The sequence below is a fragment of the Leptopilina boulardi genome, unplaced genomic scaffold (genome assembly GCF_019393585.1).
Source record: "Leptopilina boulardi isolate dan_hultmark-lab unplaced genomic scaffold, ZJU_Lbou_2.1 LbouV2_215, whole genome shotgun sequence".
NCBI classification, from domain to species: Eukaryota; Metazoa; Arthropoda; class Insecta; order Hymenoptera; family Figitidae; genus Leptopilina; species Leptopilina boulardi.
In genome coordinates this window covers 88818-109695 of record NW_026137769.1, presented here as the reverse complement: position 1 = coordinate 109695, position 20878 = coordinate 88818, and the positions used below count along the sequence as shown (strand labels likewise).

General features: G+C 23.3%; 2 protein-coding genes across 2 annotated transcripts; both read left to right on the top strand.

The window, feature by feature from the left end:
• The first annotated feature begins 1124 nt into the window (after positions 1-1124).
• LOC127279326 (ADP-ribosylation factor-like protein 1) lies at positions 1125-7225 on the top strand. Its single transcript, XM_051301619.1, has 5 exons — positions 1125-1308; positions 1495-1594; positions 2220-2336; positions 3346-3457; positions 4997-7225. Exons 1-5 carry the CDS (start codon positions 1305-1307, stop codon positions 5204-5206), a joined length of 543 nt encoding a protein of 180 aa, XP_051157576.1. The 5' UTR covers positions 1125-1304; the 3' UTR covers positions 5207-7225.
• A 1235-nt stretch (positions 7226-8460) lies between these two features.
• Positions 8461-20858, top strand: LOC127279325 (dynein light chain 2, cytoplasmic). The gene is made up of 3 exons (XM_051301618.1): positions 8461-8762; positions 17315-17432; positions 18804-20858. Exons 2-3 carry the CDS (start codon positions 17325-17327, stop codon positions 18963-18965), a joined length of 270 nt encoding a protein of 89 aa, XP_051157575.1. The 5' UTR covers positions 8461-8762; positions 17315-17324; the 3' UTR covers positions 18966-20858.
• The last annotated feature ends 20 nt before the right edge of the window (positions 20859-20878 follow it).

Here is a 20878-nt window from a genome sequence, read left to right as displayed (position 1 = left end):
GACTAGATCAGAGCATTTGTTTTTTCTCGAAAAAATAAAATTTTCCAAAATATATGTTGACTTTTAGATTTGAAAAAACGATTTTTAATTACCGTTTTTTAAATAAAAGAAAGCTGTAAAAATTTTAGAGAATCAAAAATTTTTTCATTTTTTTTTTAATTTTTAGAGTTTTGTAGTTTTTTTTATAGGTTAGATTAGAAAAGACAAATAAAATTTTTTCTAACATTTTATTTGACTTTTCGAAAATTTGTGCATAAAGGTGTTTTTATACCATCTTGGTTTTTTTTAGCGAGCGATGCATTTTCACAGAGAATCACTAAATTTGATTGGCTCTATAAAGGTACGGTCACACCTCTTTTGGAAAAACTATTCTTGTCTTTCTCTCTCCTATGACAGAGGCATAAGTTTGTCTCACTCTGCATTTTCCGTTTTTGGAAAAAGTAATGGAGCATTTACATCTTCGGCAAAAAATTTTCATCACTTTGCATTTTCCGAAATACACTTACCTGATTGGTTGTCCACAATGAATCAGATTCTGGAAAACCAATCAGATAAGTGTATTTCGGAAAATGCAAAGTGGAGAAAATTTTTTATAGGTGTAAATGCTCCATAAGAAAATGCAGAGTGAAACTTATGCGTCTGTAATAATAAAAACAATATTCAATTTTCACAGTGGAAATGAAATGTTTGTCAGAGCCAATCAAATTAATACGTTTAGAAAAAAAAAGGATAAATAATAATTTTAACAGTTTTATAATAATTTTATTTACGTTTGGAAGAAATTATGATTATGTAATATAATAATTATTAAACGAATTTTTATGTTTTTTTTTTTGACATTATTTGTAAATTAGATCAAATGGCGTTTAATGCTAATTTTTGTAAAGAATAATTTAAAATTTCGCGCTCAAATAAAATCCACTATTTCGAGATATGAAACATAGAACGTAAACTCACATGATTAAAACATCTTGATTTCAGTGTCACATTTCGGACGCTCAACTCTATTTGAAATATTAATTATACCTACCCAACCCTGTATTGGGAAGCCCTTTTTAGGTAAATTAATTTTTTTTGAATCTCGTTCATTATCCACCAGGTGTCAGATAAACTTCTATTTTGCATCATCTGTCACGTATGGCAATAATTGTAGTCGGTAAATGCGTAAACGCCATATCAGTCAATAATTGATATCAAAATATCGTATAGAGTATATTTAAATTTCTTTAATATTTTCCTTTTATCAAAACGCTACTAATTGTTAATAATTTATGATTTGGAGATAAAATTTAGTGTTAAAAAAAATGGGTGAGTCAATTTATTTTAAAAAAAAAACTTTTTTTGTCTACGTGTTAAAAAAAAAAAAAAAAAAAATTACCCGGCATGAAATTATACAGCACAACGATATTAAATTTCCACTTTCACTCGGAGATTCCTTTTTTTCTCTATTGAAAAAAAAAATGTCATTGTAAAAAAAAATCAATTTATTTACAGGAGGTGTATTTAGTTATTTTCGCAATTTACTCGGCAGTCGGGAAATGCGAATTTTAATTTTAGGTTTGGACGGAGCTGGAAAAACGACAATTTTATACAGGTTTTTCATTCTTTATTTCTTTTACTCTCTCTCTTTCTCTCTCTCTATGTGTATATATTTTGTAAATCTGTGTCAACCTCATTTTTTTTCCTAATTACTTTCTGATAAGAGAATACGATATTATACGAATCATAATTATTTTTTTTTCAAAATATTTACAATTTTTTTTTCGAAAGTGAAAATAGATTTTCGAAATTTCGAGGTTAGAATTTTTTTATATTTTTCTCTGGCAATGGATTTTTTTTTCTTATGAATTTGTGTTTTTAAACATAAATTAAAAGTTTTTATAATTTGAAATTAATTTTTATTTAGATAGAAATTTTAAAAAAAAAAATATTTTGTTCTCTTTAATGTTAAGAAAAAATAGTTTTTTATTTCGACTAAAAAATTAAATTCGAAAGTCACAGAAAGTTTTCGAATATTTTAAAATAAAAAAAATATTATTATTTTATTATTTTTAATATTATGAAAATAAAAATATAAATGTTGATTATTTTTATATTAAATTTATTATTGATTTTTTGCTAATTAGAAGTTTTATTAAAAAAAAAAATAAAGTACTTTACTTTTATAAGAGTAGATAATAGAAAAATATGTGAAAAATTTAATATAATATAATTTTTAGGTTACAAGTTGGAGAAGTTGTGACAACAATTCCTACAATAGGTTTTAATGTAGAACAAGTAACATATAAAAATTTAAAATTTCAAGTATGGGACCTTGGAGGACAAACTAGCATAAGGTAAAAATTATTAAAACAAAAATTAATTTATTATCATTTTTTAGTTTAGGCCAGAAATCCAAATTTTGAAATTAAAGATTAGAAAAAATTCCCTTTTTCAATTATATGTATTAATTAATTATCTCGGCGTTTCGATAATATTAATAATTAATTAATTTCGATAATAATTAATAAATATGATTGAAAAAAGGAATTTTTTCTAATCTTTAATTTCAAAATTTGGATTTCTGGCCTAAACTAAAAAAACTGATAATATATATCTAAATCTAAAAAAATAAAATTTCTTCAAAAATTATTTTCTTTCAAAAAAAAAAAGAGAAAAAGAATAATAAAATTTTTAAAAAATCATTAATATTTGATAAAAAAAATTTGTATTTTTAAAAATATAATTAACATAATTTAATAATAATTAAAAATAATTAACATAATATAATAAACATAAATTACTCAATTTCAAGATACAAAAATATTAATCTAAATTTTATTTAATTAGATTTATGGAAATTTTTATATTTTTTATTATCTTGGAGAGTTTCAATTTACTTTTTAAACATTATTGAGAATTTAAAATTACAAGTTTTATTGTAAAAAATTTAAAAAAAACATTTTTTTTTCTATAGAAATTATTAAATTTTATTAAAAATTATAAAATTAATAGGAATTTTTTGTTTTTGAAAAAATTTTAATTTTTTTTTTTCTATAAATTTACAAATTTACATTATAATATTTATTGATTGCTTTTTTCGAAAAACTATTTTACATTTAGAAACAATTAAAAATAATCTATGAAATAGATATTTCACTAGAAATTTTTATAATTAAATGACGATTTTTTATTTTTTAAGAAATTAAAATTTTTTACTTCCTCTGTTTGTTTTAAATTCTTAAATTCAATTATAATGGTAATTGAAATTAATTATTAATAATTAATTTATTAATTAACGGGAATTTAGAATTAAATAAAATAATTTGTATTTAAAAAATTCATTTTTTATTTTATATTTTCTAGACCTTATTGGAGATGTTATTATTCAAATACAGACGCAATTATTTATGTTGTCGATTCCGCCGACAGAGATAGAATAGGAATATCAAAAGACGAATTACTTTATATGTTGAGGGTAAGTAGAAATTTTATTCTAAAAAAAATAAATATGTAAATATTATTTCAATTAAGAAATTTTTAATTATTTTTCTATTCATTTTTTTTTTACAAAATTTTTAAACAAACTACGTTTTTTTAGTATATAATGCAAATCTTCTTTAGATCTTCTTTATTTCAATTATTTAACAAATTTTTAACTAAAATTCGTCGCAAAATTAATTATTTTTAATAATTTTAATGAAATTCTTCACAAATTCAATTATCTTAAACTATTTTTCAATTAAAATTTTTATTTTAATATATGTTTATAATTTTTAAAAAAATTAGCAAATAAGATAACCAAAAATTTTTAATTCAAAATCACTTGAAATTTAGTTATTTGCAAAAATTTCAATTATTTTTAATGATTTTTATAATATTCTTCAAAAATGCAATTATCTGAAAGCATTTTTCAATTAAAAACTTTTGGAATTCAATTTTTTTAAATATTATTTCTAATAAATTCTTCATCAACAAAAATTACTAAAAAAAAAATTTCTTATAAAAAAATAATTGTCTAAAATTTAACACAATCTTTTGAAATTCAGTTATTATCAAAAATTTCAATTTAAAAGTTTCTAAAATTTAATTATTTCTAAATTTCTCTCCATTTAAAATTTTTTGAAATTTAATAATTTCAATTATAACTCTCCTAATATTCAATTACTTGTAATGATTTTTATAATATTCTTCGAAAATTCAACTATCTAAACTCATTTTTCACTTAAAATGTTTTCAAATTATTGTATTTTTGTTTGCAATTTTTAATAAATTTTTTAGTGAAATCATCAAAAAAATTTTAATTAAAAATCACTTGAAGTTCAATTAATTTCAAAAATTAAAATTTTAAATCTTTGAAAATTCAATTATTTTTAAAAAAATTGTATTTAAAATTATTTCATAAATTGCTTTTTAGTTCTGTAAAATTTAATTATTGTCTGAAAATTAACAAAATCCTTTGTAATTCAATTATTTCTAATATTTTCAACTTTAAACTCTTCCAAAATTATTATTTAAAAAAAATTTTTATTTAAAAATCGGTAAAACTTGATTCAGTATTGCCAGAAATTTTTTTGACCATCAAAATAAAAAATTATGACAAAATTTTTGCTTAAAATTTGCTTAAATAAAATTTCAAAAAATTATAAAAATGGAACTTTAAGAATTTTTTTTAGAAATTTTGTACAAAACAAAATAAAATTTTGAAAATTTATCTTACAATTAGTTCGATTTTGAAATATTTGAAATAAATTTTCTTGATAATATTTTTATACAATTATTCTCATTACAGAATTAATCAAATGAATTTAATCTCTAAAAACATTAGTTTTTTAAAGTAAAATATTTATTAACCAATTAAATTTTGTTAAAATAAAAATAATCGACTTTTTTTTAAATATAATTCGACTAAAACGATTCTTTTTGTCCCTTAAAGTCAATATCCGAGGCCTGATAATAATAAAATAATAAAATGAAAAATAATAATTTATTCATCGACAATTTTTATTTTGCACAGGAGGACGAGTTGCAAAATGCAATTTTAGTAGTACTAGCAAATAAACAAGACATGCCTGGCTGTTTAACAGTAGCCGAAGTTCATCAAGCGCTTGGACTTGACGCATTAAAAAATAGGACTTTCCAAATTTTCAAAACATCAGCAAAAAAAGGCGAAGGACTCGATCCAGCCATGGATTGGCTTTCGAATGCACTTCAAGCTAGAAAATGAAGAAAATACTTTTAAAAAAAAGCAAAAAGAAAAAAAAAGAACGATTATATTGAAAACGTTTCGAGTCGAATAACTTCCATCAAGAAAAAAAAAATATGCAATCCGACTAGTCACGTGACTATCATTTATTACATTAAAAAGAATTAAAATTTTTATACGCGATAACACAAGAGACTTTTATAATAATATATATTGCGTGACAAATGGTAAATCGCCTTATACTCACGAGATTCAATAAGATTCCATTTTTTTTTTTAATTTTATTTTTATCATCGCGATCAATAATTTTAATTCTATTCATTTTTTCTTTTCACTATTTTGAAAAAAAGAGAAAAGGAAGTAAAAACAAAAACTAATTCGAGAATAATTTTATTCTTGTTTGCATCAATAGAAAAAGAAAAATTCACTTTCAAAGGATGAAATTGTCTTTTTTTCTCCTATTTTGAGGGAGGAAAAAATTTTCTATTTATTCTATGAAAAAAAAAACAATCGTTTTTATATCAAGATATTGAGAAAAATAGACAAATTTTTCCCAATGAAATTTTACTAAATGAATTAATATCACTAGAATTTTTTTTAATTCATCATGATGAAAAATGTTAATTTTTCTTGTTTTTCGTAGAAAAATATTTAATTTATTAGTTTAGGAAAAAAAAATAGAAAAAATAGAAATTTTTTCATTGCACGGAAATTCAAAACCCTAAAGAAATAAATGAAAACAAAAATTGTAAATTGAAATCATTAAAAATTTTTTTTTTAACAATACCTTAAAAAAGCAATTTTTAGTTTTCTTTTTAAATTAATTAAATTTTCCAAACTATTGGAATTAAAAAATTTTTTTTTTTAAATATCTAAAATTACTTTTTATTAATTTTATTTATTCTAGAAAGAGAATAAGAAAAAAAATTTTTTTTCTTCCAAAAATCGTAAATAAATTTTACAAATAAATTAACCAAACATTTTTCTATTCAAATTTTTTTTACTGAAAACAAAATCAATGCCAAAAAAAAAGGGAAAAATTAATATTTTTCAACTGTAAATAGGAATATTACCTGAAATGAACATTCTCATAGAAAAAAAAGAAACAGAAAAAAAATAATAATAAAAAGAAAAAATTGTTATAACAATTTATTTAAGTAAATTATTATTTTTTAAACTTAATTTATAAAAAAAAAATATTTCCAATAATGATAAATAATTTTTATGTATTAACTTTTTTGACAAAACGCAACTAAAAGAAAGACAAAAAAAAAATTTTTTTTTTTAATATACAATTTTTTGACTATTTAGAAAAAAATATTAAAAACTTTAATTTCAACCTTAAAATCAAAGAATTCTTCTTCAATTTTATAAAATCTTTTCCCATAGGAAAAACAATTAGAAAAATTTCATTCTGTAAATTAAAAAAAAAAACAAATTATTTATACATATACATTATATAAAAAAAATAATGTTCAAGTACAATAATTAGAATTTAATTTTCAACAAAATCGAAAAAAAAAATTTTAATTCCTTTTATTTGTATTAGAATGTGCGTAGAATTGTAGAGTGCTTGCGACAGTACTACAGTTGTAATTGATGTGTTTTTTTTACCAGATTTTTCACCGCCAAAGAAATTTTCGCGATATGTGAAACTTTTTAAAGAGAAAAAAAAAAATTTAGATAGAAACTTTGTCACAGAAAAAAATTTTTTAATTTCATTTTTTAACTTTGTATACTTTTTAAAGAAGAAAAAAGGCGCGCACTTTTATTTTCCTTGCTCTTACGGATATATAGTATATTTCAAAAAAAAATGAAGATATTTTTTCACTTTGTGAAAAGAAACTAAAACAAAAAAAATGATACAAAATAATTCGGGGAGAGAAGGGACTATTGGGTGATTCAATAAAAAAAAAAAAAAAAAATGAAATACACACCACACAGGAGGAGACTTTTCAATTTAGGGATAAAATAATATTATTCACAATTTATTTGTAAATTATTGTTTATTATAGTAAAGAAAATAATTTTTAAACCAAATATTTTGTCTATAGATATTATTTTGCATTCCTCTTAAAAAGTTTGCAAGGAAAACGAAAAAAAAACCAAAAAAAAAAGGGAGAAAGAAAGTTTAATTAGCTGTAGTTAATTAAAAAAGGAGAAAAAAATAGTAAATTGAAATTGAAAATAATAAATATTAAATAAATAAAAAAAAATTATATCTACCTATTTTTTTGGTTTATTATACAAAAAAAAATTATTTTTAATTTTCATTTTTCTTCGTTAAAAATAAAATAAAAAAAATTTTTTATTTCTTCATGAAAATATAATTTTCCTTACAGAAATAAATGGTAATAATATTTTATCGATTTGTATCAATTCCCCCCCCCCCCCCCTCTATAATGGACAATAACAAGATTTTTATAGAAATAAAATTTTTTAAAAATTTTATTTTAAAAAAATTATTAATTTTTTTATTTATTTATAATCGAGTAATTTAAATTAATTTTTTAAATGAAAAATTAATTAAATCTAATTTTTTAGTTTGTTTAATTAATTATTATTAATTATTTTTATTATTATTATTATTATTATTATTATTATTATCAATTAATTTTTTAAACATTTTTTTTTTCTTGATTAAAATATTTAATTTTTATTAAAAATATTATAATTATTAAAAGTATTTAAATAATTATAATAAATATCAAAAATTGTTATTCAAAAATATTTTACTATAAAAATTATTAACTAATTAAAATTAAAATACTTAAAAAAAGACCGAGAAAATAAAAATTTTTGAAAAACTATTAAAAATTTACAGTGCTACTTCTTTACCGACTCAAAATGTACATAGAATAATTTGAGTCAGTGGTTGAATATATATATATATATAAATCGAATTCCACTTGTTTATTATATATATATATATATATATATATATATATATATATATATTTCTCTAAAAAAACGAACAGAAAAAAAAATCAATTATCAGTCACGTGTATGATTTCGGGGCGAGGTCTCAATGTGACAAAAAAAAATACAAGGTGAAAAGAAAACGAAAATATACTTGAATCATACATAATAAGAATAATAATAATAATAATAAGAAGAAGAAAAAAAAATTCAATATTTTATAAAGGGAAAAATTATTATATTGAATGGAGTCACGCGCGGCGCGGGAAAATGGCTCTTTACTCGCAATGCATTTTGGGTCGATAGAAGCAACTGATAGAAGCACCTGACAATCGACCAATCAAAATTAAGATATGGCAATTCGTGCTGGATACACACACAGGCGCTAAAGCGATCTTCAACCCGATCTTGCAAACTGAATTTTTCGGTGGTGTGTCCGGCAGACGTGTTAAAAAAATTCTCCCGAGTATAATTAAAACGTTTCTCATACGTGTTTCTTTCATTATTTGAAATATTGTGAAACAAAAAAAAGAAAATAAAACATCACCAATTTGATAAATTAAACGAATTTTCGTAGTGTATTTCAAAAAAAAAAAAAAGGAAAATCAAAAAAAAAATATAGTGTGTGTGTGTGAGAATTATCCAAAGGAAAAAATAGGTAAGTCACATAAAAACATTTTTTTCAGTCCTTAAAACTGCGAGACGATTTTTTTTCTCATTCTCTCTTTCTCTCTCGATTTCCGCCGGTGTAACACGAGAGAGATATAACAGAAATGACACATACATCGATGTTCATTGCGATTTCGTGACTTTTTTTTTCTTTTTCCTTTTTTTTTTTTAATACATCAAATAATCTTAATACACCAGAAAAGAGTTGGCCTGCAGGATTATTCGACCTAGATATTCTAAGATAGCGTGTTCACTTATTTCTATTTTTACGTGTTGCCCTTATCGACAAAACACAGCGTCCTCGGGGGGGCCGTGTTTCGTCGCGAATCTTTTTTTTTCTCTTGCCATTCAATTTTCTTCGTAAAAGAGAAGATAGAAAAAAACGCGTTTTTCTCTCCTTCCTCCCACTTAACATATCTCATTCCTTGTGAAGCCTTTTTTATTTTAGAGATCGTCATTTTAAAGGTACATATATATATATATATATATCTAGAGAGAAAGAAAAAAAAAAACGAAACTCACCGGGATAAAAGTCGCGACCTTGTGTGACATGCTGGATGTGAATTTACGGGCAACTGTGAAAATTACACGTCTGCCTTTCGACAGGTTCGTTAAAAGGAAAAGAAAACGACTTTTTTTTTCTCGCGAAATTTTTCCCGCCTAATTTATCGTTTTTTTTCTCCCCTCCCACTAATTTCCTTTCCAATTTTGTAGCTATGTGAATTTTTTGTCATCGCTATATATATATATAGATGTATATGTAATCGTATTACCGGTCTTGCCATTTTTTTCCCGGAATCTTTCTCTTTGGAGAGTAAATTTTTCTTCAATGATTAAAAGCATGGTGAGGGGTGGGGGGGAGGGAACTTACCCTTTTTTTTAATCGGATTTTTTTCTTTTATAATTAAAAATTTATTGTACGTTTATAATATATTAATTCTTGTATTTTTAACTCTCTCCAGGATTTACAGTCGATTTCTTAATAAATGACCACGAATGCGTGGGAAGTAGAAAACGAATACATTTTTTTTTTCTTTTTTTAAATATTTTCATTTTTATACACACGGATGAATTGAGATTTTTTTTTTATTTTTACTTTCTATTCAAATTATTATCGAATATTTCATTCACTCGGTTAATAATTCATAATTGGGCGGGAAACTCAATTTCTCGTGAATTTATTTCTTTTTTTTTTATTATTATTACTAGTACTACTACTACTACTACTATTATTATTATTATTATTACTAGTATTATTATTATTATTATTATTATTTATTTATATTTTTAATTTATTCATTTTTTTTATTGAAAAAATTAAAATAATAATTAATAAAAATTAAAAAAAAATAATTGAGTTAATTTGAAAAAAGGTTTTTAAACATTTTTATTTTTCGTACTTTCAACTATTAAAAATTGCCATTGGCTAAAGATTATAAAAAAATTTTCTTCAGATTAAAAACCGATTCGAGTAACATAACCTAGAAATTTTTTTTTTTATCGTTTTTTAACCTTTATCCCAGTGATAATTTTTAATGTTTCGAAGTGGAAAAAATAAAATATATTAATTTCATTCAAAAAAAACTTTTTGCTTATTTTGAGTTAAAAAAAATAGAAAGCCATCAAAACATAACCTAAAATTTAATTTTCTCTCTTCAATTGAATTTAAATTCTTTTTCAAACTAATTTGATTGGACTAATGATGATAATAGCTGTCATAAGGAATACTTTTGTCATAATTATACTTATTATGAATCTGAAGTTATAATATTGATTGAATCATTATAGAATGTCGGAAACTTGTTACAAAGAGATTTCTAGGGACGTTAATTGCAAATATATAATGTTTCTTTTATATGAAATAGATATTCTAAATGTTGGATACAATAATGATAGATGTAAATTTTTAAATTCAAATAGATTTCCTTAAAAAAAAAGGTTCAAATAAAAAAAATAAAAATTAGAACAAATTTTAAAACCTCGTAACAAACGAATAGTAAAACTTATTTAATAAGATGGAAAAGTTGTTGATCAGGAACTCATATTTAGTGAAAGATGTTACATTTTTTTATTCGTCTAATCCATACAATTTTTAATCGATAAAAATTGACAACACGCTAAGCTTATTCGCTCTGAGAGACGCAGAGCCACCTCAGAGCAATAATACTGCCAAATCAAAATATAATATAGAAATAAAATTAAAAATAAAACAAAAATAAATAAAATAATTCATTTGACAATTTCAAATTCACAGAATTAAGAGCAGAAAACTAACCTCAAAACAACACACATGTCAATTTTTCAAACGTTAAATAAAAATACATTTAATATATAAAATTATAAAAACAAAACACAGTTATTAGCACTAAATTAATGTTTAAAAAAAAAAATTTAGATTGGTAATAACAAAAAACAAAAGAACGTTTACTTCAATAAAATGTATAAAAACGATTCTAACGGAAATAGAACATTACGAATAATATGTGACGCCGCACGAGAAAAGGTACCTATCCCCGAAATAACATTAGGCTCAGTTTTCCGTGCACTATACACGGAAAACTAAGCCTAATGTTATTTTGGGGATAGGTACCTTTTCTCGTGCGGCGTCACATATAATTAATCATAAAATATAAAATATATAATAAAAATAGTAAATAGAATAATACTAAAAATAAAAAAAATAATAAAAATGATGATATCGATCACTCCGAGTCAAGATTAAAATGAATAAAAAAAACTATTTACGTTTCAACGACACAGTCGTCCTTTTCAGAAACTGGAATTTTATTATAGATATAGGATACAAAATTGAAACAAAAATGACTTATAAACAATTTTTAAATACACTTTACCTTAAAAATAATTAACATTTTTTTTCAAGAAAAAATTTAAATTTTATTATAAAAAAAATAATAACTATATTAAAATTATCATTAATTTATTACACTTAAATAGAAAAAAATTTATTTGATTCAAATACTCGACTACTTGACTTATTATCAAATAAATATTTATTTGTGTATCAAATAATTTTTATTTGAATTAAATAAATTGTATTTGAACCAATAAATTTGGAACAAATACGCAATTTAATTGACTCAAATAATAATTATTTGATATACAAATAAATATTTATTTGATAATAAGTCAAGTAGTCGAGTATTTGAATCAAATAAATTTTTTTTTTTTTCAGTGTAACTTTTCATTAATGCGAATATTTTAATTAGGGTAAATGTCACCAATTACTGTGATGTACAACCCAAGACCGACTTTAATGATAAAATAATAAAATTGTGTAAATGAAATAATGATTTAATTCTTTTTGTTAAATCACTATTAGTGTCTATTAAAATAGAAAACGATACTTTAAACTTGAAGAAATAACAAATATATTATTAAAAATATTAACTTTTTTAAAATATGGCATATGCTGGTATTACTGCAATTTTGCATGAATTACTGCGAATGGTGTGCACCATAATTACTGCAACGCTAAAAGTGTTGATTTAGAGGTTAGGTTGACTGGATAGATAATAGTAATAGCAGAATGCGAAAAATATACACTGTAAAAAAAATTTTGTGTCGATTTACACGCCGAATGTAAAATAACTTATTCATCAATGTTAATTTATTATGCTTTGTAAATTTATAACGTTAAATATTTTAATTTTACACTGCTGAACGTTATGAATTCACACGGTTGTGTAATTTTACAATGTTGGACATTGGAAAGTATGGCCACGTATGGCCAACATTGTCAAATTACACAACTGTGTGAATTCACAACGTTCAGCAGTGTAAAATTAAAATGTTTAACGTTATAAATTTACAAAGCATAATAAATTAACATTGTTGAATAAGTTATTTTACATTCGGCGTGTAAATCGACACAAAATTTTTTTTACAGTGTATACGCATGCTCTAATTACTGTGATAGGTTCAATTGTAACTTGAATAAATAATTTGATAATAGCCCGAGTAGAAATCCCCAATATATACCTAAAATGATAATTGGCCCTAAGCTGGTCCTAACTTGGCAGAAAATGTTAATATTTCCTAATTTGGTCCTAACTTGGTCCTGCTTTTACAAGACATTTTAGTAATATCGGAGTATTTTGGCATTATTAATTATAATTAATAATAATATAATTATAATAATAAAATAATAATAAAAAAATAAAAATATACCATAGTTTTTTAAAAATTTTAATTAATTATTAATTAAATTTATATTAAACAAAATGAGAAAGGTTACATTTCATTTGAATTTTTTTGCCCCTACTTTTTCTACCCTAGCAGACGAAACGGACGAAACTATAAGCAGAAGTTATTTAGAGGTTAAGTTCTTGTGTAAAAAGTGCAATGTAATTCTGCTTGTTTATTGATTTATTATTATTATTATTTATTATTATTGATTACATTTTTTATTTTTATTATATACACCCAGAAAAAAGGGATTGTTTATTTGAAAAAGTCAGTTGCTAACAAAAAGTTTTTCTAAAATTTACATAAAGTTTCTTTGATTGAAATAAGTTGGAAAATTTAAAAGAATAAAAATTTCAATTAAAGAAGTTTCAATACTAATATAAAATCAAAAAAAATTTCTTTGATTAAAAAAATTAAAATTTTTCTAAAACAAAGATAATTTTTTTCAAAGAAACTTTGTATAATTAAAAAAAAAAGATTTTATATCGAAGAGAACTAAAGTGGAAGAAACTGATTTATTTAAATCATAGGGTGCAAGCTAAACCTTTGTAAAAGTCCAGTTATATTTAAATGTTTATTTTTTTAAAAAATCTACGAATATTTGATTGTTAATACATTATTTATGTACATACATGGTAATATATATTATATATGCGTAAAGAAACAAAGATTTTATAAGTAAGTTTTTGTATATATGTATGTACTAAAAGTAAGCAAATATATTAATTTCAATATAAAATACAAAATTATGTTATCAAAATTTATTAACAAATAATTAATTCTATTAAAATTATGTGAATTTTAAAAAAGCTGGTCCTATCTAGGACCTAAAAAGGACCCTTATATTGGTCCTAAATAGGCACCCAAATTAGGACCAGGCTAAAATCGCATCACCAACCATTTTAGGACCAAGTTAGACTGCCAAGATAGGACCTAGATAATAAAACGGCAAACTAGATAGGACCAAGTTAGGACCATTTTTCAATTTCCACACGGGTAGTCGAAATATGCATCATTAGTGGATATAATATCAAATATCATTTGGAATATAAGTTTTAAAGTAATTTTGAAACAGTTTTATGTTCTCAATTAAGGCCTAAGCAGAATAGATTCTTGAACGGGAACGCAATCGTAAACGGAAACGTAAGAATGTGTAAGAGAAGGATAGCAAATATCTTTATTCTTCTCTCACCCATTCTTACGTTTCCGTTCACGATTGCGTTCCCGTTCAAGAATCTATTCTGCTTAGGCCTTTACTAAGTTTTACTAATTTTTATAAAAATCGCAGTAATTGGCGCATCAGCAGTAATTCATACACTTACCCTATGTATAAATTATTTTTAAACCATTTTTATTTTTTTTGATATTTCCGTGTTCCGTGAAGGCAGATTTGTATAAGTTATTATTTATAAATATTTATTCCTGAAAATGTAGATTTTTTTAATTTGTTTGTTTTTGACTCCAAACTCTGTAATTTCTTCAATGTGGACTTTAATTATTATTTAAAAACTTTGACGTTTTATTTATACAACTTTTTAATTCTCGACTTCCTGAAGAGGAAATCAGATTTCAAAATAAGTGAAATAAAACTAATTGTCCGAATGTTTTGGTTTATTTTTATATTTCACTTTTGTTAAAAAAATAATATATAATTAATTTTCACAGCAAAATTTGGATTTATAGATAAAAATTTTTTTTTTATGCAAATCGATTAGGAAAAATTTCATATGTTATTTAAGATGATACATTACCACATTTAACACTTTCTTTTCTTGTGTATTTATAATATATATTACTTATATATACTCAACTGGTTAATAGCATTCAGCTTACAAGTTATGTAATTATATATTTGACGTCTAAACTATTATTATGCAATAGTAGTTCCTTTTTTTCACATTACAGAACTTGAACTAAATTTTCTTTTTTCCACTATTAATTTAATTGGGCTTTTTTTTGTAAAAATTGGTGCTAAAGAGATTTGGGTTAATATTTCCTTAGAATCTTTAAGAATTAAAAAAAAATGATCTAATTTCTCCATACAAAAAAAATGTTATATCAAAATGATACTATTAGCTTACAAAACTCACAATTTTTACGAAGCTGAAGTACGCAACGTTTATATATAAACGATTTTTAAAGAAATAATTTTTTAAAATGAAAAATTCTATAATTTTTTGTCTAAAAAATATTCTTTTTATAATTTGTTGATTAATGAAAACTACAACACGGAGAAAAATGGAAAAACGAATAAAGTAACTTTTACTACTTTAAAAGTAAAATTGGACCTGTCCGAAGTTTCTGCGCATCTCTGGCAACTTTTACTCGAAAAATAGTAAAATTGACTATTTCTGTAGTAAATTTTACTGTTTCCGTAGTAATTTTTACTATTTCTGAAGTAAATTTTACTATTTTTGGAGTAAAAGTTGCCAGAGATGCGCAGAAACTTCGGACAGGTCCAATTTTACTTTTAAAGTAGTAAAAGTTACTTTTTCTTTTTTTCCGTGAAGAAATATTTTTTTAGGCAAAAAATTATAGAATTTTTCATATTAAAAAATTATTTCTTTAAAAATCATTTAATTTAAAAATCGTTAATTTAATCAGTGGATTTGAATTCTTTTTGCCTACATATTCAATAAAAAAAAATTTTTTAATATAAATTTATAATTAAATATTCAAATAGCTAAAATTATTATAATATCGAAATATCGATTTTAATAAATCTTAATATAGATTATATAAGTTAGAATATATTAATTTTTAATAGCAATGATAAAAATACATATTGTTTTTTTTTAAATTTACTTTAGTTATTAAATAATAAAAGTTTATATTTTTTAATAATTTAAAAAAAATTTGAAAGAAATTTAAAGAATATTTTTCAAAATTTAATTTGATTCGTTGAGTAGTTTAGAAATTTAGTTCTGAAAAATGTGGGTCTCACAGACCCAGTTTGCAATTCTAGGATTAAACCTCAAAATATAATAAAACAAAATCGTTCTTATAATGTTCAAATTTTATTTTTTAAACATAATTTTTTTTTCTGCAATCACAAACTTCTATTATTTAATTCAAAAAAAAAAAATTCCAATTTAAAAATATATTATTTGAAAAATTATTTTTCAAGGTAGAATGTGAGAAATGAATTTTTAAAAATAGAAAAAAAACGAATTGAAATGGTTCCTTTAATGTGGCAATATTTCCGAAAATCACGAGAAGGATATTAATAACTTTTTTCCAATAAAATTCACTCCGCAAAGCGAACGAGTAAAATTCAATTTTGCCCTTTTATGTTTTCACTGTAAATTCATTAAAAAAAAAAACACACACACACATATTTTAAAATATCTCATTTTATATTAATGGATATTTTAATTAGTTTAAGGTCAATGTTTACAACCCTTTATGAACTTTTATCTTTTTTTTTTTCTTTATGTAAAATTAATTTGTGACCTTTAAGCCACATGTGCGGATTTTTATTGAATTAAGGTTTTAGTCAGTAGGCCTTATTAATAAACTGAAAATTTCAATATATTGAAGGTCACTTCGACGTTTTGTCATTATCTTTCGATTTTATCTTTCGGTTCTTCTTTGAAAATCGAAATCAAAAAAAAAATAATTTTTTTTCTTATCTTTAATTTGATAAATATGTATAATTTATAATTATTAGAATTGTTCATATATATTTTTTTTTTTTTATAAATATTAAATGTGTATTTAAAAAAAATTGTTTTAAATTATGATTTATTTTCTTAATTATAAACAGTGAATATTTTTTATATACTCATTTAAAAATTTAATAAACTTTAGAAAAGTAATTTTTAAAATCAAAAGTCAAGTGTTTACCTAGCAATTAAGAATTTATTTCATTAATATTCTCGACTAAGAAATTGTAATTTAAATAAATATTCCTTTTTGCTAAATTAGGAAACACATTTGTTGCAATAGAGAATAAATTAAAAGTTAAAAAAAAAGTTTTAATGAAAACAAATTTTTTTAATTTCACATTTCAATTATTTGTGTACTAATTCATGCAACAAGTTTAATTACAAAACTAGTAAAAATCAAAAATTTATTTAAATAAGAGATAATTAATTTGCTTGAAAGTCCTAATTTGTAAATTTAATTATCATTTTATCGAGAAAAACTTTTAGTTCCATTGCACTTATTTTAATTTGATTTTTTTTAAATTTTATGTCTATAGTAATAGTAACATTAATAATAAAATAATACTCATTTAATATTTTTGTAATTATTATTATTATTATTATTATTATTGGCGTTGTTATCAGCATTAAAATGATTGAAATAGTAAAAATAATTAAATGTTTTCAGAAAAAGCAACATGTCTGACCGAAAAGCAGTGATTAAAAATGCTGATATGTCTGAGGAGATGCAACAAGATGCTGTAGATTGTGCAACTCAAGCATTGGAGAAATACAATATTGAAAAGGTATATAATTTTTTTTTTTTTACTGTTTAAAGATACTTAAAAATATTTTTATTTAACTGAATTCTTATTTAACAGAATTTTTTATTTCGCTGAATTTTTATAAATTAAATTCTCTAGAAAAATTTTAATTTAATACAATTTCTGGTTTAATTTAATTCAAATAAATTTTCAGTTAATATAATTGTCATTTAAAATTGGAATTTTCTAATTAGTTGGAGATTTTTTTGTAGTGAGAAATTTCATTGAAAATTCATTTAATCGAACTTTCATTCTGCTCAATATGAATTTAGAGTTAAATTAAAGAAGTAAAAAGGAGCTAAGAAATGTTATAAGAGATTTGAGATAGTATTGACAAATTTGGAAAATAGAGAAACGAAAGAAGATTTAATGATGATTGGAAAAAGAGAATATGGTTGTTTGATATGTTAGTAAATTAAAAAAAGGAAGTTAGTTTCTAACTTTCAGCGGGACTCTACACTGAAAAAATTTTGGTCCAGCAGTTACCCCAAACCAAAAATTTCTATATATTCAGTTAACTTCAATAAAAACTCATGGCAAAATGTTAAATATGAAGTTAATTGAATATGGAAATTTTTCGTTTCGAGCATTTGCTGTACCAAAATTTTTTCAGTGTATAAAAATCCCAACTTTTTGGGACAATTTGGGGAATAGAAGAACAAAAGTAGATTCAATGATGACTGGAAGAAGGTGGTATGGTTGTTATTGATGTGTTAGTAAACTAAAAAAGTGAAATAGATTTTAAATCCCGATGGGACTCTATAAAAGTCCCATTCTTTGGGATAATTTAGGGGATATAGAAACGAAAGAAGATTCAATGATGACTGGAAAAAGAGATTATGGTTGTTTGATATGTTAGTAAACTAATAAAGAAAGGGAGTTAATTTTTTTTTAACTTCCAATTGGATCCTATAAAAGTTCCTTTGTGACAAATTTTTAGAATAAAAGAACAAAAGAAGATTCAATGATGACTGGAAAAAGAGAGTATGGTTGTTTGATGTGTTAGTAAATTATTAAAAAAACGGAAAGTAGATTTTAACTCCCAACGGGAACTATAAAAGTTCCCATCCTTTTGGAGTTGAAGCAAAAGGAGTTAATAACGGAGTTAACTTTATGCCTAAGGAGTTAATCTAATGTTAACTGACATTTAGAGTTTGTTTTTAACTCCAAAAATTTTGCTACGAACTCCAGAAGGTAAACCAAAGTACTTTGAAAAGGTGACAAAATTTTTCCAAATGGAATTTAGTTGTACAGATTTAGAATGGATGGAGATATTAATGTAAATACCAGATAAAAAAAAAAGAAAGAGAAAAGAATTGAATTCAGAAATTAACGTGATTAATTTTTGTTTAGGATATTGCTGCATTTATCAAGAAGGAGTTCGATAAAAAATACAATCCCACGTGGCACTGTATCGTTGGACGCAACTTTGGCAGCTATGTAACGCACGAGACAAGACATTTTATCTATTTCTACCTTGGACAGGTAGCCATTCTTCTCTTCAAAAGCGGATAAATCAGTTTTTTCTCCCCCTAATCACTGTAACTATCCACTTCTTAAAAAGATTCCTTTCCATTCCCTCCTTTCCTCTCTCTCTCTTTCTCTCTCTCTCTCTTCTATATCTTTTTTCTCTTATTTTTCTTCTCCAAAACTGTCCCAGAAAAATAAGTAACATAAACTTTCTTTACCATGCCATCTATATATGAAATAAATTACGTTATGTGAATGCAACATGTGAAGTTATATACTTTCCATAAAAGGGAAGATGTGTCACGGTGCAAACGAATCCATGGTGGCAGCATTGTGGCGGTGTTCGATAAATTTCACGGGTTAAAAAAAAAGCTCTCTCTCTTTCTCTCTCTCTCTCTCTCTCAAAGCTTGCGAATATTTTTTTTTTTGTACATTATCCCCTGCCCCCCTTTTTTTTATTTGTTAATTGTTATTGTTCTAATTTAAAAAAAAAAAAAAAAATTAACGGTAATTTTAACAAGCTCTTCGAGATATGAACAGACTCTGGCGATGAAAAAAAAAAAAAAAAAAAAAAAAAATAGTGCAATTAAATAGTTTTTAGGAGCTTCGCCACTTTTTTTGCCACCGGAGGCACCGCGACCAAAAAAAAAATGAAATAAAAGAAATTCCGTAATGTTCGATGTACGATCTGTTGAACAATCTCCAAAGAAATTTTTTTTGTTTGGAGATTTTTTTTCATATTTTGTTTTGTAGGGGGACAGCTCTCGAAAATGACGATTTTAATCATTTTTTTTTTTTTTATTAATTCTTAATAAAAAAAAAATAGAGGTGAAATAATAATAATGGCAAAATTATAAATTACCCCCTTGTAAATTTAAAAAAAAAGTAAAGTCTTGACGATTTTAAATGATAAAAATTGACGCGGAAAATTTGTCATTTCGAGAGCTGTCCTTTATTATTTTTTTTTGTTTTTTTTTGTAAAGAACGAAAGTGAAACACTCCGATAGCCAGTTTTTGGGTTTTGGACGATCTTTCGTTTTTTAGGATAAGCTACGAAATATGAGAAAATAAAAAAAAAGAAAAGAAAACAGAAAAAAGTTGTGTAGACGAAAGCATTAGAATTTTTTTTATACTACGCACTAAATACTGTAAGTGTATAACGAACGAATACCAATCGTTGTAATACTAATATATTATTATTATTACTTAATTAATAATGTTAGAAAAAAAAAAAATGAAACTATTCGTTGAGATCGTTGTATTTTGTAAATCTGGAGTGGGACTTTGTTAACGCTTTACCTCAAGGCGATGCATACTTAAAAGAAACAAACAAACAAAGAAAAAAAAAAAAGTTTATTCAATTCTCACTCGTTCTGCCTGTCGTCGATTGTATTCGTCTTTTAATACTTCACGCTATGAATGCCACACAATCTTCTATACGTATAAAAAAAAAAAAAAAATTACTAGTACGCAAATTTATACACAAATTTCTTAACAAAAAAAAAAAAAAACAAACAAACAAATTTAGGCCCACGCCGAGGTCAATAATTATCGTGTTACTGTTTTTTAAAAACTTTATCTTAAAAAAGAAAAAGAAGAAAAAATATTGGTGAATGGGGGATTTAAAAACGAAGCTATTTTTCTTTTCTTTTAAATTTTTAATTTCAATGTGTTCCTTTTTTTGATTGTTGGTGTAATATGGCTTCGTTTGAATTTTCTGTTTGCTTTTCAATAAATAGCGGCAAAAAATTCTGAGAAGAATTTTTAAACTGCGTATAACATTACAATGGCGATCCAGCGTGTGGCTCTTTTTAAATTCTGTGGGGGTTTTTTGTTTTTTTTTCTCTCGATGATGATGATGAAACAATGAAAAAAAAAAAACTAAACAAACATAGCAAAATTCGTGTCCCTTTGCAAAATAAATTACTGAAAATTAAATACTGAGTTTTTTTATTTCC